Below are 23,745 nucleotides of genomic sequence, written 5' to 3' on the forward strand. Positions count from 1 at the left end.
GCCTTATTCCTGGGAGAGCGCTAGGACCGGTGGACTAGCCAGGGCCTGGGGAGAGATGTGGAGTGCCTATCCCTGGGAGAGCGCTAGGACTTGTGGACTAGCCAGGCATGGGGAGAGATGTGGAGTGCCTATCCCTGGGAGAGCGCCAGGACCGGTGGACTAGCCAGGGCCTGGGGAGAGATGTGGAGTGCCTATCCCTGGGAGAGCACCAGGACCTGTGGACTAGCCAGGGCCTGGGGAGAGATGTGGAGTGCCTATCCCTGGGAGAGCACCAGGACCGGTGGACTAGCCAGGCATGGGGAGAGATGTGGAGTGCCTATCCCTGGGAGAGCGCTAGGACCGGTGGACTAGCCAGGCATGGGGAGAGATGTGGAGTGCCTATCCCTGGGAGAGCGCCAGGACTGGTGGACTAGCCAGGGCCTGGGGAGAGATGTGGAGTGCCTATCCCTGGGAGAGCACCAGGACCGGTGGACTAGCCAGGGCCTGGGGAGAGATGTGGAGTGCCTTATTCCTGGGAGAGCGCTAGGACCGGTGGACTAGCCAGGCATGGGGAGAGATGTGGAGTGCCTATCCCTGGGAGAGCGCTAGGACCTGTGGACTAGCCAGGCATGGGGAGAGATGTGGAGTGCCTATCCCTGGGAGAGCGCCAGGACCGGTGGACTAGCCAGGCATGGGGAGAGATGTGGAGTGCCTATCCCTGGGAGAGCACCAGGACCTGTGGACTAGCCAGGGCCTGGAGAGAGATGTGGAGTGCCTATCCCTGGGAGAGCACCAGGACCGGTGGACTAGCCAGGGCCTGGGGAGAGATGTGGAGTGCCTATCCCTGGGAGAGCACCAGGACCGGTGGACTAGCCAGGGCCTGGGGAGAGATGTGGAGTGCCTTATTCCTGGGAGAGCGCTAGGACCGGTAGACTAGCCAGGCATGGGGAGAGATGTGGAGTGCCTATCCCTGGGAGAGTGCTAGGACTGGTGGACTAGCCAGGCATGGGGAGAGATGTGGAGTGCCTGTCCCTGGGAGAGCGCTAGGACCGGTGGACTAGCCAGGGCCTGGGGAGAGATGTGGAGTGCCTATCCCTGGGAGAGCACCAGGACATGTGGAGTGCCTATCCCTGGGAGAGCGCCAGGACCTGTGGACTAGCCAGGCCTGGGGAGAGCCTCACCCGGGGCGGCTCTGGAGCCAGGGTCACAGACAAGAGGGAGGGAGGGAGTACCAGGGACTGAGGAAATGGTAAGATAATTATGTGACCGCTGGCAACGCCAAGGCACGCTTGGTGATGAAGTGTGTGACGTCATCATACTTAAAAAGTCTGGAATGACAGAGAAAATACGATACCTTTTTCAGATAACTGTCTCATTGGCTTTAAATTGGAGCCTGTTTTCTCTGTCAAAGATCTGGATGCAGCAGGAACACGTACCGAGCGTATTATCTGAAAATGCAGCTGAGTGTTGTTCAAAACAAAGAATCTCCCTGTTTCCAGACTTCTCAGATTCCTGCATAGTGTCAGAAAAACAGACTTTAATTAGATAGGAATATATTTTTTAAAGATGTTTTTATTTACTTTCTTGAAAAAATTACAGAGGGGAGGGAGAGAGAGAGAGGTCTTCCATCCTCTGGTTCATTCCCGAAATGGCCACATGGCTGGAACTGGGTGGATCCGAAGCCAGGAGCTTCTTCCAGGTCTCCCACGCGGGTGCAGGGGCCCAAGCACTTGGGCCATCTTCCACGGCTTTCCCAGGCTCATAAGCAGGGAGTGGGATCAGAAGTGGAGCAGCCAGAACGCGAACTGGCACCCATATGGGATGCTGGCGCTGCAGATGGTGTCTTAACTGGCTGCGCCACAGAGCCAGCCCCCAGATATAAATATTTTTTTAAAAAAGAATACCCTGGGCTATAAGGATTCACATCCCCAGTGCGTGCACGTCTCGCTTTACCACTGCCACCCGAGAAGAGGCCCCATGGCGAGCACCACGGCAGCTGCCCAGCTGGTCTCTGCTCCGTCCGCTGTGGTGGCCCCTAGGTCTCCATGCAGCAGTCATTGGTCTGTAAAATGGGAACTTGTCCATGTCCCTCTGCAGCTCAGGCTCTTTGCACCAGCAGTTCAGTCTGTCCGGGCTGCTCCGGCCGCGTTTCCTCTCCCAACACACTTCATTCAAGTCTGCTCAGGTGAGCACGCTGACGGGCCTGTCTGATGGAGTGTGGCTTCCACCCCACCCTGGCCTCTTTCCACCACCCCCCCTCTTCTCCTTAGCACGTGCCTGTTTATTTACCGTGCCTGTTTATTTACCGTCTCTCCTCCCCCTGGAATGTAAGCCCCCCTGGGAGCAAATCGTCTTTCTTTCCTGGCTTATGGTTAGTGCACAGGAAAAGCCTGGGAGAATTAAGGAACGAATGGCTGACCTCGCCATTGGAACCTTGCGAGGAAGCCTGCAGAGTAATGCTCAGTGGCTCCTGGCTTCTGGTCGCTTCAGCCAGCCCTCCCCGTGGTGGAAGATCTAGGCCGGACGGTGTCAGGGATTCAGTGGCCAGCGTCTTAAAAGGAAAATGTGGCGAAGAAGTCCGGGGAAGAAGCAGGTCGTTGGGGACTTGGGAAGCGTCTCTCGCTGGCCATGTCCATGTTCAACGTGCAGAGGGATTCACTGTAGGGCGGCAGGTCTGGCCCCGACCCCAGGGCGGGCTGTAAAGTCTCCTGTTGTTGTTTGCAGGTACTGTGTGGTTTTGCTGACCACCGAGGCCACCAAGCAGAGCAAGCCATTTGATGCTTTCCTGTCGTTTGCCCTGGCAAACACGCAAGACACGGTGCGGTTCGTGCACGTCTACAGCAGTCGGCAGCAGGAGTTTGCCAGCACCTTGCTACCAGACAGCGAGAAGTTTCAAGGGAAATCAGCGGTGAGCCACAAGTACTGTCCGGGTCCCGGGCACTGAGTCTGTCTGCTCCTTCCTGGGGAGTGTCGAGTATAGACATCGGGACATCTGGAAGCCTCTGAGGCCTACTGTGAAAACCTGCTCTTAGAACGTCTTTCCTCTGGTTACTTCACATCCTGCATGTCTGCCCTGGGCCCACACAGAGCATCTTCCGTGGGCGCAAAGGCCAAAGTGCACCCCTGCTGTTCACCGGTGCCTCGTGGGGCAGGTCTGGCTGGCAGGAGCCGATATCTGAGCTGGCCCAGGTCTTCTGTGGGCCACCGGTGACCATGGGAATGTTTTCCTTCCCTCTCTCACTTCCCCCATTGACTCCTCCCTTGCCATCATTCTCTGCAGAAGCTTGAAATTCTGTCCCTTTGATTTCCATCATTTTGGTAATCATAGAAAATCTCTCTAAAGATATGGAAATATCTTTAAAAAAAAAAAAAAAAAAGCAAGAGTTACTGGGAGAGAGAAATAGAGAAAGAGATTTTTCCATCCACTGCTTCACTCCCCAGGGCTGTTTCACAGCCAGGGCTGAACCTGGCTCCTGGCTTCGGATCGCTGCAGGTCCAGCCATTGCGGCCATCTGGGGAGTGAACCAATGGAGGGGAGACCTTTCTCTCTGTCTCTGTCTCTCCCTCTCACCGTCTGTAACTCTGCCTCTCAAATAAATAAATAAAATCTTTTTAAAATTTTTTTAAAGATTTATTTTTTATTTATTTGAAAGACAGAGTTACAGAGAGAGAGGTGGAGACAGAGAGAGAGGTCGTCCATCCACTGGTTCACTCCCCAGATGGCCACAACAGCTGAAGCTGCACCAATCTGAAGCCAGGATCCTCCTCCAGGTCTCGCACATGGGCACAGGGGCCCAAGGACTTGGGCCATCTTCTACTGCTGTCCCAGGCCATAGCAGAGAGCTGGATCAGAAGAGGAGCAGCCAGGACTAGAACTGGCGCCCATATGGGATGCCGGCGCTTCAGGCCAGGGCTTTAACCCACTGCGCCACAGCGCCGGCCCCAATAAATATAATCTTAAAAAAAAAAAATCATCGTAGGAGTCATTTCTTTGGTCAGAAGGATTTCAGTGTCTTGCAGATCTTTCCGCCTCATCAGTATTTGTGTGTGAGCTCATGGCTGACTTCACAAGAGCCTCTCTTCCATCTTCACGCCAACTTACCAGGCTGCTGAAGCTACTGACGCTGTCCTCTCCTTCCCTCCCAGGTGTCTATCCTAGAAAGACGCAACACCGCAGGGAGGGTGGTCTACAAAACCCTGGAAGACCCCTGGACGGGCAGTGAGAGTGATCAGTTCATCCTCCTGGGCTATCTCGACCAGCTGCGGAGAGATCCGGCCCTTCTGTCCTCGGAAGCTGTACTTCCTGACCTGACCGACGAACTTGCCCCTGTGAGCGTGCGGGCCGAGAGGGATGGGGCACAGCAGGACCGGGCTCAGCGAGCTCGGCCCAGGCTCGGCCGCGGTGCTGCAGGGGGCGAGGGGCCCTCTGGGGTTCAGCCCTGACTGTCCTCCGTTCTCTGCCTCCACAGGTGTTTCTGCTGCGGTGGTTCTACTCTGCTGGGGACTACATCTCGGACTGCTGGGGCAGCATACTGCACAACAACTGGTAGGAAGACGGCTGAGCCGGTTCTTTCTGCTGACGCCGTCAGCACTGTTTCCTCCCGAGAGGAGTCCGTCCTTCCTCCTGTGGACGTGTGATGCGGGCAGTGGAAGGACGCGTGTCTGTTTCCAACAGCTCTCGCCCTTTTTCTCCCAGGGGAAAGTATCCCCTGGCAGAGGCCAGCCATGGGGTTGGTGCAGGTGCACAGAGAGATCCATGAAGCAGTCAGAGGGAGGTGTCCCACTCCCACCCCCAGTAAGACCCCAAGCCCCCCCAGGAGGACAGAACCACCTCCCATTCCAGCCTGCGACTCCTGGCGCCCAGCGCAGGACCTGAAAAATGGCAAGCCTTGGATGGCTGTGTGAGGGAGCGAGACTTTGGAACGCCAGTCCCAGAGGAGATCTTGAAAGGTTGATTTTCTGTACCCAGTCCACTCCTGTGGACCACACCTGAATTATTCTGGCCAGGAAAAAAATTTTCAAAAAATGAAGAAATCATTCCACGCACGTTTTATCCCCGGCACGTCCACATCACAGAAGCCTCCCGCGTGTAGAGTGTAGATCCTTCGCTGCCCGTCTCGTGTCTCCTCGTGCAGAATTGATGAGGACGGCCTGTCCCTCAGACTCTGAGAATGAGCTCCCTGTGGATTAGAGTTGGGGGAAACGGGCTCTACCTTCCCTCCCCAGCACCCGCGTCCCACCCTAGAAAGCGTGTTTGGGTGAAACCAGGACGTGTGCGTGGGTGTGAAAGCTTTTTGGATTGGGTTTGTTGTTTTGTTTCTCCCGCTTTGGGCTGGGGAGACAGAACCCGCTGAGCTGACCGTGTCTGTCGCCGCGGTTGCAGGCGGGAAATGATGCCCCTCCTGTCCCTCATCTTCTCGGCCCTCTTCATCCTCTTCGGCACGGTCATCGTCCAGGCCTTCAGGTAAACACCCAGGCCCCTCAGCGCCACCCTGCAGGCCGCGCCCCAGCCCTCCATGGCCGTCCGTAGTCCTGAGAAATGCCTCTGTCCTTGTCCAGTGACTCCAGTGACGAGCGAGAGTCCAGCCCCCCTGAAAAGGAGGAGGCCCAGGAGAAGGCGGGGAAGACGGAGCCCAGCTTCACCAAAGAGAGCAGCAGGTTTCTTTACCTCTCTCTTTTTTTTTTAAGGTTTATTTATGTGTTTGAAAGACAGAGTTACAGCAAGAGCTCCCCACATCAGCTGGGGCTGGGCCAGGCCGAAGCCAGGAGCCTGGGACTCCATCCAGGTCTCCTGTATGGGCGACAGGGCCCAAGCATGTGGGCCATCTTCTGCAGCTTTCCCAGGGACCTTAGCAGGGAGCTGGATCAGAGGTGGAGCTGCCGGAATCTTAAACCAGCACTCACGTGGGATGCTGGCCCCAGCAGCAGGTTCCTCTAACAGTGCCCCCTACTTGCCTGCCCGCAGCCTCACACAGCACGGCGTGCACAGGAGCTGTGGCACCCCCCGCCCCGCCCCGTGTATGGGATGTGGCTACAGGTTGAGCATCCCTAATTTGAAGAGGCAAAATCTGAAATCAAACCTCCCGCGTCTCCAGCATGATGCCACGAGTGGAAAATTCCACAGCTGACCTCACGTGGCACATCGCAGTCGAAAGGCAGGCACACTTAAAATACTGTATGCAAGTACCTTGGGACTCTGTGCATGAGGGGTGTACAGAGCAGATGACTTCCACATTAGGACTTGGGTGCCATCCCCAAGATCTCTTACTGTGTTTATGCAGATATTCCAAGATCCACACCACTTCTTATCCCACACTTTTTTTTAAAGATTTATTTGAAAGTCAGAGTTACACAGAAAGAGGAGAGGCAGAGAGAGAGGTCTTCCATCTGATGGGTTCACTCTCCAATTGGTCGCAATGGCCGGAGCTGTGCCAATCTGAAGCCAGGAGCCAGGAGCTTCTTCTGGGTCTCCCATGCAGATGCAGGGGCCCAAGGACTTGGGCCATGTTCTACTGCTTGCCCAGGCCATAGCAGAGAGCTGGATCAAAAGTGGAGCAGCTGGGGCTCGAACCAGCGCCCACATGGATGCCGGCACTTCAGGCCAGGATGTTAACCCACTGAGCCACAACGCCAGCCCCGGAAGATTTATTTATTTATTTATTTGAAAGGCAAAGTTAGAGAGATCTTCCATCTCTTGCTTCACTCCCCAAATGGCCACCAACAGCCAGAGCTGGGCCGATCCAAAGCCAGGGGCCAGGAGCTTCCTCCGGGTCTCTAATGTGGGTGCAGGGCCCAAGCACTAGGGCCATCTTCCACTGCTTTCTCAGGCGCAATAGCAGGGAGCTGGACCGGAAGTGGAGCAGCCGGGACTTGAACCTGCACCCATATGGGATGCCTGCCCCTCAGGCAGCTGCTTTACCCACTGCGCCACAGTGCCAGCCCCCCATCCCACACAGTTTGTACAAGGGATGTTCCGCCCTGCAGGGAAAAGGTGCTGCTCACAGGGGTTCACAGAGGCCCTCCCAGCGTCTCGATGCAGCACCTACTCCTTAGACTGTGACTTTGGGTCTCCAGTCTGCAGTGTCACGGTGAAGCCGGAAGCAAAGCAGCACTTCAGGGCGGAGGCAGACGGGCAGGAGCAGAGGGGTGTGTGCAGTAACCCTCTGTGACCGGGGTCCGTCGTGGATGCACACCTGCAGCGGGGGCCGGGGTCTCAGAACAGTCTGCCGGTCATCGCCTTCCCCTGTCCTGAAGAACTTCCACCACAGTAAAAAGCAACATCAAAAACGCTGGGAGCGGCCAGCGCCATGGCTCACTAGGCTAATCCTCCGCCTGCAGCGCCGGCACCCCGGGTTCTAGTCCCAGTCGGGGCGCCGGATTCTGTCCTGGTTGCTCCTCTTCCAGTCCAGCTCTCTGCTATGGCCCTGAAGGGCAGTGGAGGATGGCCCAAGTGCTTGGGCCCTGCACCCGCATGGGAGACCAGGAGAAACACCTGGCTCCTGGCTTCAGATCAGCGCAGTGCGCCGGCCATTGCGGCCACTTGGGGGGTGAACCAACGGAAGGAAGACCTTTCTCTCTGTCTCTCTCACTGTCTAACTCTGCCTGTCAAAAAAAACAGGCTGGGAGCAGCTGTGTGTCCTGGAGGTTGAGACCGCGCCCCAGAGGGAAGTCCTGTGCCCCATGCCCAGCTCTGCTCCTGACTCCTGGGGGGCAGCCGCGACAGCTCCATTGACTGGGCTCTTGCCACCCTCACGGGGGCTCTCTCCTCCTCTCAGTTAATTCACCAGTTTTTGAAAGGCTATGTGAAGGCCGAGGATTAACAAGGCGGGATTGTCCCCTCCGGCCATGTGCACACTCAGTGGTATTAAATGGCATCCAGGCAGTCTGACCAGAACACAGCCTTTTCCTGCACGTGTCCCCCTGTCCTGGCGATGTCTCAACTCCTCCAAATTTCTCCGCAGCAAGATCCCTAAAAAAGGCTTTGTGGAGGTAACGGAACTCACAGATGTGACGTACACCAGCAACCTGGTGCGCCTGAGGCCAGGCCACATGAACGTGGTCCTCATCCTGTCCAATTCCACCAAGACCAGCCTGCTACAGAAATTTGCGTTGGAGGTCTACTCGTTCACTGGGTAAGCGTGCACGTGTACATGGTGGTAGGGAGGGTGCCCAGAGGAGTATGGTGCCCTTTCCTCTGGCCATGCAGGGGGGTGTCAGCCGTGCCCCTCGCAGCCTGGACGTCTGAGCCTCCTGAGGGCCCCCTTTCCCCCGACTTCCTGTTCTGTGGTTCTGAACCGAAGAGCTTGGACTCGGAGTTGTTCCCAAGCCCTTTCGGGAACTGACTGCTCTGCAGCCTGGCGCGTCTCCTGGAGGGCAGACCCTGAGCAGGGCCGGAGCCAGGGCCGGGCCGTGGGCGAAGGGTGCAGCTGCTGCAGGTGCCCTCCGGCTCCCACAGACGCTCCAGGGCCCAGCCCGCACGCAGCCGCCTCCTGTTCGAGTAGGAGATACCAGGACTGGGGAAGTTGCGTCCGTGTGGTTGAACGCGCTGGGAACCCTGACTCCTCGTTCTGTTCTCTCCAGGAGCAGCTGCCTGCACTTCTCCTTCCTGAGCCTCGACAAGCACAGGGAGTGGCTGGAATACCTGCTGGAGTTTGCTCAGGACGCAGCCCCCATCCCGAACCAGTACGATAAGCACTTCATGGAGCGCGACTACACTGGTTACGTGCTGGCTCTGAACGGCCACAAGAAGTACTTCTGCCTCTTCAAGCCCCAAAAGACAGCGGAGGAGGAGGCGGCCCTGGGCTCCTGCAGCGACCCCGAGCCGTCCCTGCACCTGGGCGAAGCGCGAGGGAAGTCCTGTGGCCTTGGACCCAAGCCCGTCAGGGGGAAGCTGAGCAAGCTGTCCTTGTGGATGGAGCGGCTGCTGGAGGGCTCTCTGCAGAGGTTTTACATCCCGTCCTGGCCCCAGCTGGACTGAGCCTTTCCAAAGGAGACCGGACTCTGGAACTTGGTCAGAGGCGCCTGCGCACAGGTATTTTCAGGACTCAAACTGTCACACGAGCAGAGTAGAGGTTTTAGATTACTCTCCCAGGACAAAGGCCAGAGGCCCCTTCCCGTGTCCTGTTCTAACCTAGGAGTGAAAAACACCCCAGTTCAAATTCCCTAGAGCAAAACACTTCCCTTGGGTTTTTTCCTCTCATTTGAATGCCGCACTGTTTAAAACAGACTGCTGTTCCCTCTTCCGTTGTCCCTGTCACGCGCTCACACCACCCTCCCCTGTCTGCGGGACTCAGCGCTGGGCCTGCGCCGTGGGTGCCTGGCCTCAGCCTCAGAGCCTGCTGTGCCCCGCGGCCTCGCTTACCCCTGTTCCCTACCCGCCCCGGCCCCCATGTCCCCCGGCCCCCCCGGCCCCTGCTGCACTCCTGCGTGGTGCATGCTCTAACACTGGACAGCCCACAGCAGCTTCTAGGCCCTGACCTTGGAAGGGACCCAGTTCCAAGCAGTCTTACACTCAGTGATGGTTGTTCTGGGCATAAGTGGCAAACGGTGTATTTGGGGGTATCCCCCGTGACCATCTGTCGGCCGCGTAGGAGTGGGGGTTCTGCGTGAGTTTGGTTTTCCTCCCAAGGAAGGGGAAGGGGAGAGGCAGGCAGTGACTGAAGTGACGCAGCTCTGTGATCCTCCGAGCAGCCCCTGGGCCGCAGCCGTGCCCGGGCCCGAGTGCTGTACCGACGCTGAGCCGTTGACGTGTGTGTCGTCAGATGCCTTTGTGCCTCTGTGAATTTGGGGTACGGATATTAGGAGCCATAATTTGTAATCACATGTCTGAGTGCAGGGATGACCGGCTGTGCCCACCTGCCAGGAGCAGGGGCCGTGCAGCAAACACCAGACCCCTCAACACTTGTGTCCTGAACACTGCTGCCCCAGAAGTGCCGTCTCCTCCGGTCGTCTTTGTGACCAGTGAGCCAAGACGTGTTCTAGACCTCTCCGAAGGCTTCCCGCCTCTGGCCTTGATGTTGACGTCTCCTCGTCTTCGTTTTCACTCTTCAGACTGCGCCGGCAGTGTCAGGGCCGGACCGATCGCGCACCCCCTGGCTTGGTGTGCTCTGGGGTGCAGACTGCAGGTTGGTCCCAGCAGTCAGAGCATGTGTGTGCCTGTTTGTCGCAGGGCGTGGGGACGGCTTGGCGAGTGGGCTGTTCAGGTCCCAAAGCAGAGTGCCCCCGTGAGAAGCGGAGGGCAAACACAGCGCTAGGACCCTGACTCAGTTCCTATTCCTTCCGTCATAATTGCTTTAACCTATGCCACTTGGATCCTGAATAATTTAATATTGAGCTACGGTGGTTAAGTAATAAATTATTCGAGCCCAGGAATTCCGATAGTTTTCATGGAGTCTGTAGCTTTATTTAAAAATAAAGAAGCCACTGCCAGGCTTCCTCCTTCCATGAGGTTCTCCAGAGCGGACGCTTGCTGGGACCGCCCTGGCCCAGTCCGGAACCCCTGGAAGCGCCAGGCTTCAGAGCCACTTCCTGGGTCTCCTGGCACCAGACTGCTTCTCCGAGTAGTGTTTTGGTTGCGTGGTAGGCTTTTGTTTTTAATGTCTGGTACTAAAGAAATTCCTGACTGAACCCCTAAAAACCAAAAACTCCCCCAGATGAGCTCCTTGTTCAAGCTGTTGGTCATTAGAATGAAAAGCGCCACCCCTCCCGCTGCGGTAGGAGAGGCCAGCGGCGATGTTCCTGGCGAACACTTCCGGTCAGAAATTCTTCTGCAGACATGGCGGGGGGCGGGGGGCTGGCATCCATGTCCCCCAAGGGGACTCCCGGGAGCTTTTATTTAAATTGAACTTCACCCTTGGCCATCGGCGCCCTTCCTCCCAAATGTCTTCCATGGAATTTGCTCACTTTTTGTGTCAAACCTACGAGCCACTGTCACGCTCCGCCGGTGCCACCGTCTCCCTCTCTCAGGTTTGTGGTCACACTGGGTTTTAGGTCAACTAGCCTGGTCGTCGAGTAGCCACGTGGGCGGCGCCTCCGGCTGCCACACACCATGCATCCTGTTTAGCAGACGCGTGAAAACTGGCCCAAAACAAGTCCTTGTAGAATACACGCCCATTTGGAAAGTCATTTTTTTTATTGCTCAGGTATTGGTTGCACACCTTGTCTACCACAGAGGTGGTCGGCTCCAACCAAGCACCTGGGTGAGCAGGTCCACCCTGACTCCGCCGGGTGCCCCCGCTCCCCGGGGGGGGGGGGCTGGGTGTGGGTCCCGCCCAGGTCGGCGTCCCCCTCACGGGCAGCCCCCTCACACTTGCACCTTCTGTCGCCGTCCTGAGCCACGTGCAGCTGCCATCAGTACAGAAACCCTGCCCTGATACAAATAAAAAGAAATGGGGTCTGACCGTGTCTGCAGCGATTCGCTTTGTTTGGGGCCAACTCGGAAGCTTTCCTTCATGATAGTAACGTCTTCAAGAGCTGACGCACACCGTGCTCCCAGAGGAGATGTCCACATCCTGCCCTGGCCTGGTTCCTTGAAAACAGGTGCAGGTGGCAGCTGCTGCCTCCGTCCCTTCAGTGTGGAGAGGCCGATCGTGCGGGAGGCAGAGCCGGAAAGTGGGGGACTCTTTTGCACTTTTGATACTCTTAGGAACAAATGACTTACTTCGCAAACTGTGTCTTTTTTATGTTTTGGGTTTTTTTGTTTGTACTGTGAACACGCACTGACGCTGATGTCGTTTTGTCTTAAGACTATTACAGACTGGAAACAAATAAACTGTTTTACCGTGTGATGACTGCGGGGTAGCCCTGGCACTGCAGGATGATGATCTGATCATGGATGCGTTTCCAGCAGAGTGGACTCTGTATCTCACCACGTGGCTTCCCTGCAGACGCCGGGAGCGGCTGTGCTGGCGTGGCAGGGGGGTGGGTGCGAGGAGTGGGTGACACAGCAGGGAGACTTCAGCAGGGGCTCAGCCGACCTGGTCGCTTTGGAAGGCATTGGTGCTCTGTGCTCCCAGGCTTTTCGGATCCACGTGTTAGGATCCATGTGTTACTTTCTTCCAGTGTTTTAATCTACAGTGGAGCCAACACTCAAAACTTAGGCACTCCCCTATTGGATGTGGGTGCCCTGAGCATATCTTACTGTTGTGTGTGGTTTTGTTTTGTTTTGTTTTGTTTTGAAAAAAGATGGATTTATTTGAAAGGCAGAGTAGCTGAGAGAGCAAAGAAGACACAAACGGGTCTTCCATCTGCTGGTTCACTCCCCAGATGGTGCCAGGAGTCCAAGCACTTGGGCCATCTGCTGCTGTTTTCCCAGGTGCATTAGCAAGGAGCTGGCTCTGACACAGGGCAGCCGGGACTCGAACCTGGACTCCCGTATGGGTTGTGGGAGGGGCCGGAGCTATGGCCTGGCAGGTTAAGCCACCATCCACAGCTCCAGCATCTCGTCTTAGCACCAATTCGAGCCCTGGCTTCTCTACTTCCCATCCTGCTCCCTGCTAATGCGCCTGGGGAAACAGCAGAAGATGGCCCACGTGCTGGGCCCATGCACCCATGCAGGAGACCCAGAAGCAGCTGGCTTAGGTCTGGCCCAGCTCCGGCCATTGCGGCCATTTGGGGAGTGAATGAGTGGATGGAAGACCTCTCTCTAACTCTTCCTTTCAAACAAAATAAATAAAAATCTTTTAAGGGGGGAAGGCTTAACCCACGATGCCAGCTCTTCGAATCTATTTATGCTCACAAGAGCCTGAAAACCGAGCTGAGCCCCAGCTCCTCAGAGGAAGAAGCGACAGACATGGAGAATTTCATGAGTTTCTCCTTTACTTCAGTCCTCCGGTTTTCAGACAATCTTGGGCGAGTTCTCCAGTCCCCTTCCCCTTCCCCTCTCCGGTCTTTGTTCAGAGCAGAAAAGCGGCCTCTGTTTCTAAATCAGTTGCGACTCTGGACACGCGAGCCGCCTGGTTCGAGTCCTGCCGAACATCCTGATCGTGCCACGGCCACCGCCGTAAACTCAGGCTGCTCGCTCATAAATTGTTGGGGACTTGTCAGCCGCCCAGGCTGTTTTGTCTGGAAGAGCACGAGACTCAGACGGCTGTCACTTTGGGGAGGGCACACAGCATCTCAAACAGCAGGTTGGCCGCCAGGAGCGCTGTGTTTCCTACAAAGAAAAAAAACACGCCAGCCTGTAGCCTCGTTCCACAGCCCCTGCCCTGCGTGCTGCCTCTCCCTGAGCCCCGGCTCCCGCTCCCTTTCCTGGGATGCCCAAGCCCCTGTGAGCCTGCTTTCCCTGGCATTCCGCCTCCAACAAGCATATTTGGGAGGAACAGTTTAGAATTCAGAAGGGGGGGTGGGGGTTTGGTTCAGTAATTAAGATGCTACTTGGGGGGCCTGCAGTGCCAGCATCCCACATGGCCGCTGGTTTGAGTCCAGGCTGCTCCACTTCTGATCCAGCTCCAGGCTAATGCACCTGGGAAAGCAGCCGAAGATGGCCCGAGTGCTGGGGCCCCTGCACCTGCATGGGAGACCTAGACAGAGTTCCAGGCTCCTGACTTCAGCCTGGCCCAGACCTGGCTGTTGTGGTCATTGTAGAGTGAACCATCAGATGGAAGATCTGTCTCTCTCTGTCACCTGACTGTCAAATCTTTAAATAATAATGATAGGGACTATACTAATTACCCTCGGTGGCTAGTAGGCCCAACTGTAAGCTTTTCTAATTAAAATGAATGGGGTAGCATCGGCTTTGAGAATCTGAGCCAGCTCTCTATAAATAATACATAGGCCCTGAGAATTCCCTTCCCAGTGAAACAGCAGAGGGGAACAGATCGGTGGCCGTCTCCATGCTGCATCTGGCTGCCCCCCCCCCCGGAGGGGAAGCGCCCACGCGCCGTTGCCTCCCAGGGGTTCGCTCGGGGTTAATTAGCTCACATTCGAGATGCACGGTGCCCCGTTTCCTTTCTTCACTGTGGGGTGCCCTCAGCGGGCTCCCCGAGTTGCAGAAGGCGACCCGTCCATCTTCCCCGCAGTAACGAGATCAAGAGAATTTGCACAGAGCCACCCGTGGAGCTCACTCACCAGAAAGGTCGTACGGCGGGGACACCTCCACCAGGTCACAGCCCACCACGTTCAGGCCTTGGCAGCCCCGGATGATCTCCAGAGCCTGTCAAGGTCAAGACCCAGTGTCCATGGCGGGAGCCCCCCGGCAGCAGCCCCAGGGGTGCCCCCAGCGCACAGCCGCCCCGGGCCAAGGAACCCTTGCTTTCCCTCATCAACCATGCATCGACTGCCAGCCCCACCCCTGGGCCTCCCACAACACGCGTGACTGTTCCTGAGGGCCTCGTGGCACAGAGACAGAGACAAATCATTGCCAAACGTGAAGCCTTCAAGAAAAGCCAAGGGTCTGGCACTGTGGCTTATCAGGTAAAGCCACCACCTGCAGTGCCATTAAACCATATGGGCACCGGTTCAAGCCCACTTCAGTGGCTGCTCCACTTCCGATCCAGCTCTCTGCTATGGCCTGGGAAAACAGTAAAAGATGGCCCAAGTCCTTGAGCCCCTGCATCCGCATGAGAGACCTGGAAGAAGCTCCTGGCTCCTGGCTCCTGGCTTTGGAATGGCCCAGCTCCAGTCATTGCAGCCATTTGGGGAGTGAACCAGAGGATGGAGGACCTCTCTCTCTCTCTCTGCCTCTCAAATAAACAAATCTTTACAAAAAAAAAAAAAAAAAAAAAAAAAAAAAAAAAAAAAAAAACCTAGCCCTAAGCAGGAGGACTGTGGTGTTCCAAGAGTATTTATAAGATTGTACCCCCAGGGCTGGCACTGTGGCGCAGTGGGTTAACACCCTGGCCTGAAGCGCTGGCATCCTGTATGGGTGCCAGTTAGAGACCCAGCTGCTCACTTCTGATCCAGCTCTCTGCTGTGGCCTGGGAAAGCAGTAGAAGATGGCCCAGGTCCTTGGGCCCCTGCGCCCATGTGAGACCTGGAAGAAGCTCCTGGCTCCGGATCGGCACAGCTCCAGCCGTTTCAGCCAATTGGGGAGAGAATCAGTGTTGGAAGACCTCTCTCTCTCTCTCTCCCTCCCTCCCTCTCTCTCTTAACTCTGACTTTCAAATAAATAATAAATATTTTAAAAAAAACCTCATCCCCACGCAGTGACTGCAGATGTCCCAGAGGTGGGAAGACCTAGTTAGGGGAGCAGTGTATCCTAGGGACGCACGGAGGGCCCTCGCCCAACACCAGCCTCCTGGTGAGCCATCTCCAGGCCTACACTTGGCCCTGAGCACAGACATGGCCTAGGGGCTCTGCTTGTAAATCCTGCCCTGGCTCCTGGGGGCTCACCGGATGTTGCAGGAGACGGGGGTGTTCGGTATCGCCCACCCCGGCCCCAGAGTCCTCCCCAGGGGCCTCCTTACCTGGCTGGGGGTGAGGCCCGCAATTTCCGGCGTCCCGGTCCCTGGGGCGTAGGCGGGATCCAAGGCATCGATGTCGAAGCTGAGGTACATGGGTTTGCCACCCATCTGCTGCCTGACCTCGGCCATCAGAGGGACCAGCGACTTCATCCAGCAGTCTTCAGCCAGGACTACCCGGAAGCCCTGAGGAGGCAGGGGGGTGAGGCACTGCAGGGGGAGGCCACGGGGAGGCATCCTCCACAGCCAGCCCGCAGGTGAGGAGGGGAGGGACACCGAGGGAAGAGGGGGCAGGGGCAGAGCCGACCCTCGGAGCGGGGATCAGAGAGAAGCTTTGCTGACGCTGCACGGAGAAACCCGCGGCTCCTGCCAGCCCCTTGCAGACGGCTCTGTCCAAAAGACTGGCCTCGCTCAGCACGGTCAGTCTAAAAGCAAGGGATTTGCCACTGGGGTCTCAGCCTGTGTGTTGGTCTGAGAGCCACCTGCTAGTGGCTATGAGGAGGAGGAAGTAGCAGCTCCCGGGGAGCGGGCACCGCTCTCTCTGCTCGTCTCCGCTCCCCAGCCTCCTCACTCCTGGCTCCACACAACCCTCTTGCTGCAAGCTCAGCCTCTTGCCCCCCCTTTCTGCTCTTGGGGGGCTGGGGCAGGGGGCGGGGGCTCGGTGTATCACCTGGCTCCGGTTGTATCTGTAGGGATCCAAGGTCATGGCCGAGCCCCGGATGCCGATCTGCACCACGCGCTTGCAGTCCAGGAGCCCCTCATCCACACACCGGCGGAACGGCGTCCCGTGGTACAGCTTCTCCCCCAGGGCCTTGTCAGCTGTGTCCGTGTGAGCATCCACGTGCAGCAGCCCCACGGGGCCATGCCTGATGACCACAGTGGGGGCTCAGAGACCAAACCAACCCACAGGGCCCTAGCACAACAGACGTGAGCTCGGCTAAAGGCTGAACCAAGAACCCGAGCCTCTCCTCCAGCCGTGGCACCAGGAGGCAGCTGTGACCCAGCTCCCTCACCACAGACTCCACCAAGCAGCGTGAACATCTATCTATACCACACCACCGGAGGCCATCACGCAGCTTTGAGACGGGACCTGCATCCATGCACCTCCAGCCAGCCATGCCTTTCCCACAGACAACTCCTGGAGCTGCCTCCCTCCACCTCGGCCCTTCTACCTCTTTCTTGGGTGAAAGTAGCCAGAGTTGCGCCACCTGCGGCAGACTTCGCCACTGCAAAGTCAGTCTGCTTGCTGTCCTGGGAATGGAGCCCTGGCCCGAGAACACCGCCCCTTGGCAGGCTCCTCCGGCACACCTGTCAGTATTTGTCTGTTTCTCGTTGAAAACAGGTGCAGGTATTTGGGTACAGCCACTTGGGACACCTGCATTCTGTAGAGAGGTTGAGTCCCAGCGACTCTGCGCTTCCAATCCAGCCTCCTGCTTAAATGCCCAGGGGGCAGCAGATAATAGCCCAAGGACTTGTATGTCCCTACCATCCATGTGGGAGACCCAGATGGAGTTCCAGGCTCCTGGCTTCAGCCTGGCTGTTGCAGGCTTTCGGAGAGTGAACCAGCTGATGAAAGATCTCACCCTCTGTTGTTCTGCCTTTCAAATAAGTCAACCTACAAAATTCTTTCATGGACAACAGAATGAAAAGATAAATTTATTTTGCCGACAAAAATATGGACATCCATGCCTATGAGGGATCTTCAAAAAGTTCACAAAAAAGTGTGCACAGATTTAAAAAATGTTGTACACCAAAATAAACTATGCCACTCCATTTTCCATGAACATTTTGAAAGAGCTTCATGTTGGGTTGTTAGGGCAACAGAGAGGCTGAAGTTAGCTCGGGTCGTAGATTTCAGGAGGGGCTCATCTTACAAAAACAGAGGCCAGCTGCCAATGCTGAGTGTGCAGCGCAAGATCTAGGACAAGGGAGGGGGCCGGAGGTGTTCCCCATACACGCTCTGGGCTTCGGGCTGGTGACGGACAGAGGCACCTGGAGCTCGGCCTGAATTCTGACTCACTGCCGGGGACACCCTATCACCCCCCAGTAACGGGAGCCAGTTGCCAGCACCCAGTGTCATCTAGCTGCAAACAGCTCGCTCCCAGACCTCTGCGTTTTTAAACCTCACTGAAAGCCACGCCACTCAGGACTTACTGTTTTGCCACCGCTTGCAAAATGGGATATGTGATTGTGTGATCTCCACCTGCAAAGAGGAAAAAGGAGAAATCTGGAATGCAGATTGGATGATTTCACAGAGCAATCTTTTTTTTTTTTTTTTTTTTTTTTGACAGGCAGAGTGGATAGTGAGAGAGAGAGAGACAGAGAGAAAGGTCTTCCTTTTTGCTGTTGGTTCACCCTCCAATGGCCGCTGCGGCCGGTGCATCGTGCTGATCTGAAGCCAGGAGCCGGGTGCATCTCCTGGTCTCCCATGCGGGTGCAGGGCCCAAAGAATTGGGCCATCCTCCACTGCCTTCCCGGGCCACAGCAGAGAGCTGGCCTGGAAGAGGGGCAACCAGGATAGAATCCGGCGCCCCGACCGGGACTAGAACCTGGTGTGCCGGCGCCGCAAGGCAGAGGATTAGCCTGTTAAGCCACGGCGCCGGCCTCACAGAGCAATCTTAAACTTACCCAATTCTGCCACACTTTCCATTACACTGAAGGATATAACCACAGGGACCCGCACTGTGGCGCCCACAAACTGTATGAGTGCTGCCCCAAGTCCTGGCTGCTCCACTTCCAACCCAGCTGCTAACACACCCGGGGAAGGGAGCAGCCCCTGCCACCCAAGTGGGAGACCTGGAGGAGCTCTGGGCTCCTGGTTTCATCTTGGCCCAGCCCCATCTGTTGCCATTTTAGGAGTGAATGAGCAGATAGAAGATCTCTTTCTTTTTCTCTCTCTCCCTCTGTAACTGCCTTTAAGTAAATAGATTTTCTTTTTTAAGATTTATTTATTTGAGAGGCAGAGTTACAGAGAGAGAGAGAGGAAAGATAGAGAGAGAAGTCTCTCATCAGCTGGTTCACTCCCCAAATGGCCCCAATGGGGCTGATTCGAAGCCAGGAGTCAGGAGCTTCTTCAGGGTCTCCCACGCGGGTGCAGGGTCCCACGCACTTGGGCCATCTTCCACTGCTTTCCCAGGCCATAGCAGAGAGCTGGATCAGAAGTGGAGCAGCCAGGGACTTCAACCGGCGCCCATAGGGGGTGCCGGCATCACAGGCGGTGGCTTTACCTGCTACGCCACAGCACCAGCCCTATCATCCCCACTTTACAGACAATGAAATGAAGCACCGGGCAGTGCACTCAGCGGTAGCTCGGTGAGTGAGAGGCTGAGCTTACGAGAGGTGTAGCTGAAATTTCCAATCATGCCAATCACAGAACGCACTCCTTACCACTACGCAGGAGGGAGGCCTTCAAATCTGGCCAGAATAAATACTGATATTTGGAAAATAGATCATTTCCACAATCTGTGAACCAGAGGAGAAAGAAACACTTCCGTGGCAGAGGGAGAGGTGAAGGGGAAAGCCGCCCCATGGTGCACTGTAGAATGTCCCCAGGACAGGGCCGGCGCCGTGGCACACTAGGTTAATCCTCCACCTGCGGTGCTGGCATCCCATATGGGCACCAGTTCGAGTCCCGCTGCTCCACTTCTAATCCCGCTCTCTGTTATGGCCTGGGAAAGTAGTGGAAGATGGCCCAAGTGCTTGGGCCCCTGCACCTGCATAGGAGACCCAGAAGAAGCACCTGGCTTCTGGCTTCAGGCTTCAGATGGGCCCAGCTCCAGCCATTACGGCCATCTGGGGAGTGAACTAGCAGAAGGAAGACCTTTTTCTCTTCTTCTCACTGTCTATAACTCTACCTCTCAAATAAATAAATAAAATCTTTTAAAAAATAAAATGTCACCAGGACTTTGCGGTTTTCCTCGCAAATAAGGTCATTAAAACCTCATCTTGAAATTGTCGGAAAGTCACCATGAGTCCCTGGTGACAGCCTTTTCCGGGCCTGGGACTGAGGACTGCGTTAAGGATGAGCTGAATGTGTGGTGCACTTACTGGGGTGCCAACCTTAAAGGGAGCCAAGAAACCTAGTGTTCAAGATCGGAACAACTGTAATGTGGGGCTTTCGAAAACCAAACTCAATGCCATGGGGCAGGCATATGGTGCAGCCATGAAGACACCACCTGGGACGCCCGCATCTCGCGTCAGAGTGCCTGGGTTCAAGGCCCGGCTCCGCCCCCAACTCCAGCCTCCGCCCCCAGTGCACACCCAAGCACCTGGGTTCCTGCCACCTACATGGGAGCCCCAGACCGAGCTCCCAGCTCCTGGCTGCTTCCTGGCCCAAGCGTGGCCACTGCAGGTATTTGAGGAGGGAACCAGTGAATGGGAGATCAATCTCTCTCTTTTTCTACCTCTGCCTTTCAAATAAATAAAATACATTAAAGAAAAAAAGTCAAAGTCAATGCAGGAAAAAAAAAAAAACACTCATGATGAACAAAAACATCAGACATTCCTAGAGACACATCAGTGGTCATGGTGTTCCAAGCTACACTGGGGCCTGAGGCCAAAGGGAAAAGCCAGTAATACTTGTCTCCCTGATCCCTTAAATTTTGCAGCAAGTGCCTCACTTACCTCATCCAATCCCACCAGCCCTGTCAGCTGTGCTAATCCAAAAATGTAACCATCTTTTCCCCAGGGATTGAAATCAGCGAATTGGAATGTTCTCTTTCACGGCTGGCACTGTGGCACAGCCGGTTAAGCTGCCACTTGTGTCACTGGCATCCCATATCACAGTGCCAGTTCCAGGGATCCAGTCCTGGCTGCTCCACTTCCGATCCAGCTCCCTGCTAAGGAGCCTGGGAAAGCAGCAGATGACGGCCCAAGTCCTTGCGCCCCTGCACCCATGTGGGAGACCTGCATGGAGTTCCAGGCTGCTGGATTTGACCTGGCCCAGCCCTGGCTGTTGTAGCCATTCCAACCAGCATATGGGCAGATGAGAGACCTGTCTCTCCCTTTCTCTCCTGTCACTCTGCCTTTCAAATAAATAACTACATAAATCTTAAAAAAAAAAAAAAGACACTAGTATGTGATATGCGATATCAGCTGTTTTTTAACAAAGGTTTATTTTCCATCTACTTGAAAAGCAGAGCAGGAAGGAAGGAGAGGAAAAGGGAGAGAGAGAATTCGAGAATCTTCCATCTACTGGTTTACGCCCCAAATGCCTACAACAGCCAGGGCTGAACCAGGCTGGCACCAAGCGTACAGAACTCCACTCGGGTCTCTGTGTGGGTGGCAGGCGCTCAAGTACTTCAGCCACCATCTGCTGTTTCCAGGGTGCACATGAGCAGGCAGCTGGATCGGAAGTGAAGGAGCCGGGACTCAAACCACGTTCTGATGCAGGCATCCCAAGCGGGATACAACCACGCCGTCCACCCCGTGTCCATCTTCACGGTGGTCTGCCCTGGAGAAGCAGCTGTAGCCGGGCCCGGGATAAACAAACACCCTGAGCGCAGAGACCTGCACCTGCCCCGCCAACACCATTACCCAGGGTCAGAGGAACACAGCCAGCCGCCACAATTTTCTGATAGGCTTCTCGAATCAGCCGGCAGCTGTCCTGGAGGTTGTAAAGATTGACATTCACGTCGCCCAGGTCTGCAACCATGAGGGACTGGAAGGGGACAGCGCCGGTGCTGGGGTTCACCGCCCGCAGCAGCACGGATTCCTCCCGGATGCGTCGCGGTCCGAATCTGGAGGAGGAAGAATCACAATCAGCCTTGTGCAGATGAAGGCCAGGGCTCCTCAGCCTCAGCTCTGCTGGCCTGCCCCCCCCCCCCCCCCCCGTGACTCACTCCCGTGGGAGCGCCTTGTAGGAACTGCAGCAGCAGCCCGGCCCACACCCACTAGATGTCACCAATACCCACCCCCAAGCTGTGCCAACCAAAACTGCCTCCAGACAGTACCAGATGTCCCCTGGGCCCAAAGCCACCCCCAAGAACCACTGAGCTAGGCTATGTATTAAAGAGATTAAAAGCACCGTTCTGAAGTGCATTTATATATTTTCAACTACTTGAAACAGCATGAGAGCACGAGCGCGCACGAGAGAGAGAGGGAGGGAGAGAGGGAGGGAGAGAGAGAGAGAGAAGTTCCATCGCCCAGAGAGATATAATTCATTCCCCAAGTGGCAGAAACAGCCAAATGGGGTACCAGTTAAAATGCAGGGCTGGGGGTGGGGGAGGATGGTGCCGGCGCTGTGGCACAAAGGGTTAAGCCACCTTCTGCAGTGCCGCCATCCCACACTGGTGCCAGTTTGTGGCCTGGCTGCTCCACTTCCAATCAGCTCTCTGCAAGTGCACCTGGGAAAGCAGCAGTGAATGGCCCAAGTCCTTGGGCCCCTGCACCCACATGAGAGACCTAGAGGAAGCTCCTGGCCCCTGGCTTCTGGCTTCACCCTGGCCAAGCCCTGACCACTGTGGCCATCTGGGGAGTGAACCAGTGGATGGAAGATCCCTCTCTCTGTCTCTCCTTCCGCCCTTCCTTGTAACACTGTCTTTCAAATAAATAAATCAATCTTTTAAAAAAAAAAATTATGCCAGTTAGATGCCTGCATCCCAAATCAGAATTCCTGGGCTCAACTCCTGGGTCCACTCATGACTCCAGCTCCCTGCTGATGCGAATGCTGGGAGGCAGTGGTGACAGCTCACGGAATCGGGTTTCTGCCACCCCATGTGGGAGACCTGCGTTGAGTTTCCAGTTTCTGCCTTTAGCTCCTTGGGCATTTTGGGCATCTGGGGAGTGGACCAGCAGATTGGAACTCTCCCCTGCCCTTGGATGCTCAAATAAATCCAAATAATTTTTTAATTTTTAAAAAGAAATTGTTGATTCCTACTAATTAGGAAAATGGATTTTACTCCCTTTGACTTGATCTTAGGAAAAATGCCTTAATTTGAGCATTTAAGTCAGCCGCCACCTAGAGGTTCTGCAAAGGGGCAGCCAGCTTCTATTCTCAAGTGCAATGTCACCTGCCACAGAGAAGCGGGAGGTAGGAGGGGAGATGGGGTTCCTTAGGCGCCACCCCAGCAAGGCACAGCATGAGACGAGAATCAGGCCAGGGTTCCAGAACCTTCCGAGTGGATGACACCAAATGACAGAGAATGAGCCCTCCCATCAGGTGCTGGGGGTGGGAGGTGAGGTGGTCTGTTGAGGGGCCAGGGAACTCGGCTCTCAGACCACCGATGGTATTTTCTGGAGCCCAGCCGCCAGCCAGCTCCCCAGCCGAGGTGGGGTGAGAGCGGCCCAGCGCCGGCCTGTGCACCTCCCACACCCCACGTGTGCCCCAGCCCTGGTCCTTCGCCCCTTACCTCGCCCCCGGCCGGTTGGAGGTCCCGATGTCCAGGGGCACCCCAACGAAGGCGGCGTCCAGCCCCTCCGGAGAGGCCTGCAGGGGCAGCCTCATCATGGAGCAGACGCCCACCGAGCGGGCCACGAACTCTGAGCTGAGGGGCTGGTTCCGGGGGACATCGGAAGCCCAGCGGCTGGGGCTGTGCCCCGGGGGGCAGAGCCCCACGGCCGGACGCACGCCCACGCGGGCCGCCAGGCCACGAGCAGAGCCGGACACCAGCAGACGCAGCATTGTGCCACTGGCTGCCCTCTGGTCCAGCCGCTAGAGCCGTCCGGGTTCAAAGGGCAGGGGAGGGGCTCTAGGGACCGCGCTCTCCCCACGCCCCTCGCTGGACTTCAGCCTCTGGCTCCTTAGATAAAGAAGGCCAGGCCCAGGCTCCCGCTGGTGCCCACCTGCCCTGCTGGGAAGATTTGAAACGAAGACACCTTCCTCTAAGCCACGGAAATTGGAAATGCATTACAAACAATAGTGATCATAGCAATAGCAGTAATGTGTTAAGAAATACCTGCGGTGGGATTCTCCGAAAGCAGAAAGCGGTCTTTTAAAATATGCTGTTTAAGAAGGCGAGCCGGAGGGAAGGACACAGAGCCAGGGGCCTGGCTTTTTCTTATCTTTTTACTACTAAGGGGACAAAAGGGGGATTTGTGATGGAATGCGGGAGCCATTTGGTGGTGGTTTTTTTTTTTTGTTTTTTTTTTTTCCTCCCTAGAAGTTGAGCTTGAATGGAAAAGGCCAAGTTTGGGTTAAACCATAACCTCTGTGTGAAGGTCACATACTTTTTTTTTTTTTTAAGATTTATTTATTTATTTGAAAGACAGAGTTACAGACAGAGAGAGGCAGAGAGACAGGTCTTCCATCTGCTGGTTCATTCCCTAAATGGTCACAACGGCTGGAGCTGGACTCCGCTAAAGCCAGGAGCCAGCAGCTTCTTCCAGGTCTCCCACATGGGAACAGGGGCCCAAGCACATGGACCATCTT

At 56.0% G+C, this 23,745-nt stretch overlaps 2 protein-coding genes across 5 annotated transcripts in view; one reads left to right on the plus strand and one right to left on the minus strand.

Annotated features, from left to right (window-relative positions):
- The window catches only part of DNAJC16 (DnaJ heat shock protein family (Hsp40) member C16), a 49,666-nt gene extending 36,849 nt beyond the window's left edge, over positions 1-12,817 (plus strand). For all 4 annotated transcript variants that reach the window (XM_062190471.1, XM_062190473.1, XM_062190472.1 and 1 more), the window contains 7 exons: positions 2,704-2,887; positions 4,126-4,308; positions 4,449-4,525; positions 5,363-5,443; positions 5,539-5,637; positions 7,941-8,111; positions 8,560-12,817. In XM_062190471.1, coding sequence (XP_062046455.1) covers positions 2,704-2,887; positions 4,126-4,308; positions 4,449-4,525; positions 5,363-5,443; positions 5,539-5,637; positions 7,941-8,111; positions 8,560-8,956 — 1,192 coding nt within the window. In that variant the 3' untranslated portion in view covers positions 8,957-12,817. The remainder of the gene's footprint in view (positions 1-2,703; positions 2,888-4,125; positions 4,309-4,448; positions 4,526-5,362; positions 5,444-5,538; positions 5,638-7,940; positions 8,112-8,559) is intronic.
- Positions 12,818-12,830: 13 nt separating this feature from the next.
- Positions 12,831-23,033, minus strand: AGMAT (agmatinase). Its single transcript, XM_062190474.1, has 7 exons — positions 22,727-23,033; positions 20,913-21,115; positions 17,532-17,580; positions 16,048-16,243; positions 15,384-15,563; positions 14,047-14,131; positions 12,831-13,132 (listed from the first exon to the last, which is right to left on the minus strand). Exons 1-7 carry the CDS (start codon positions 22,996-22,998, stop codon positions 13,059-13,061), a joined length of 1,059 nt encoding a protein of 352 aa, XP_062046458.1. The 5' UTR covers positions 22,999-23,033; the 3' UTR covers positions 12,831-13,058.
- Positions 23,034-23,745: the final 712 nt, after the last annotated feature.

The sequence above is a fragment of the Lepus europaeus genome, chromosome 5, assembly GCF_033115175.1.
Source record: "Lepus europaeus isolate LE1 chromosome 5, mLepTim1.pri, whole genome shotgun sequence".
Lineage (NCBI taxonomy): Eukaryota > Metazoa > Chordata > Mammalia > Lagomorpha > Leporidae > Lepus > Lepus europaeus.

Bases quoted from the DNA above. Each gene is read 5' to 3' on its own strand.
- AGMAT (XM_062190474.1), bottom strand. From the start codon at position 22,998: ATGCTGCGTCTGCTGGTGTCCGGCTCTGCTCGTGGCCTGGCGGCCCGC. The intron at 14,132-15,383 runs GTAAGGAGGCCC...TGACCTTGACAG, and splicing joins CGGGCCTCACCCCCAGCCAG to GCTCTGGAGATCATCCGGGG. The intron at 13,133-14,046 runs GTGAGTGAGCTC...TTTTCTTTGTAG, and splicing joins CCCGCCGTACGACCTTTCTG to GAAACACAGCGCTCCTGGCG.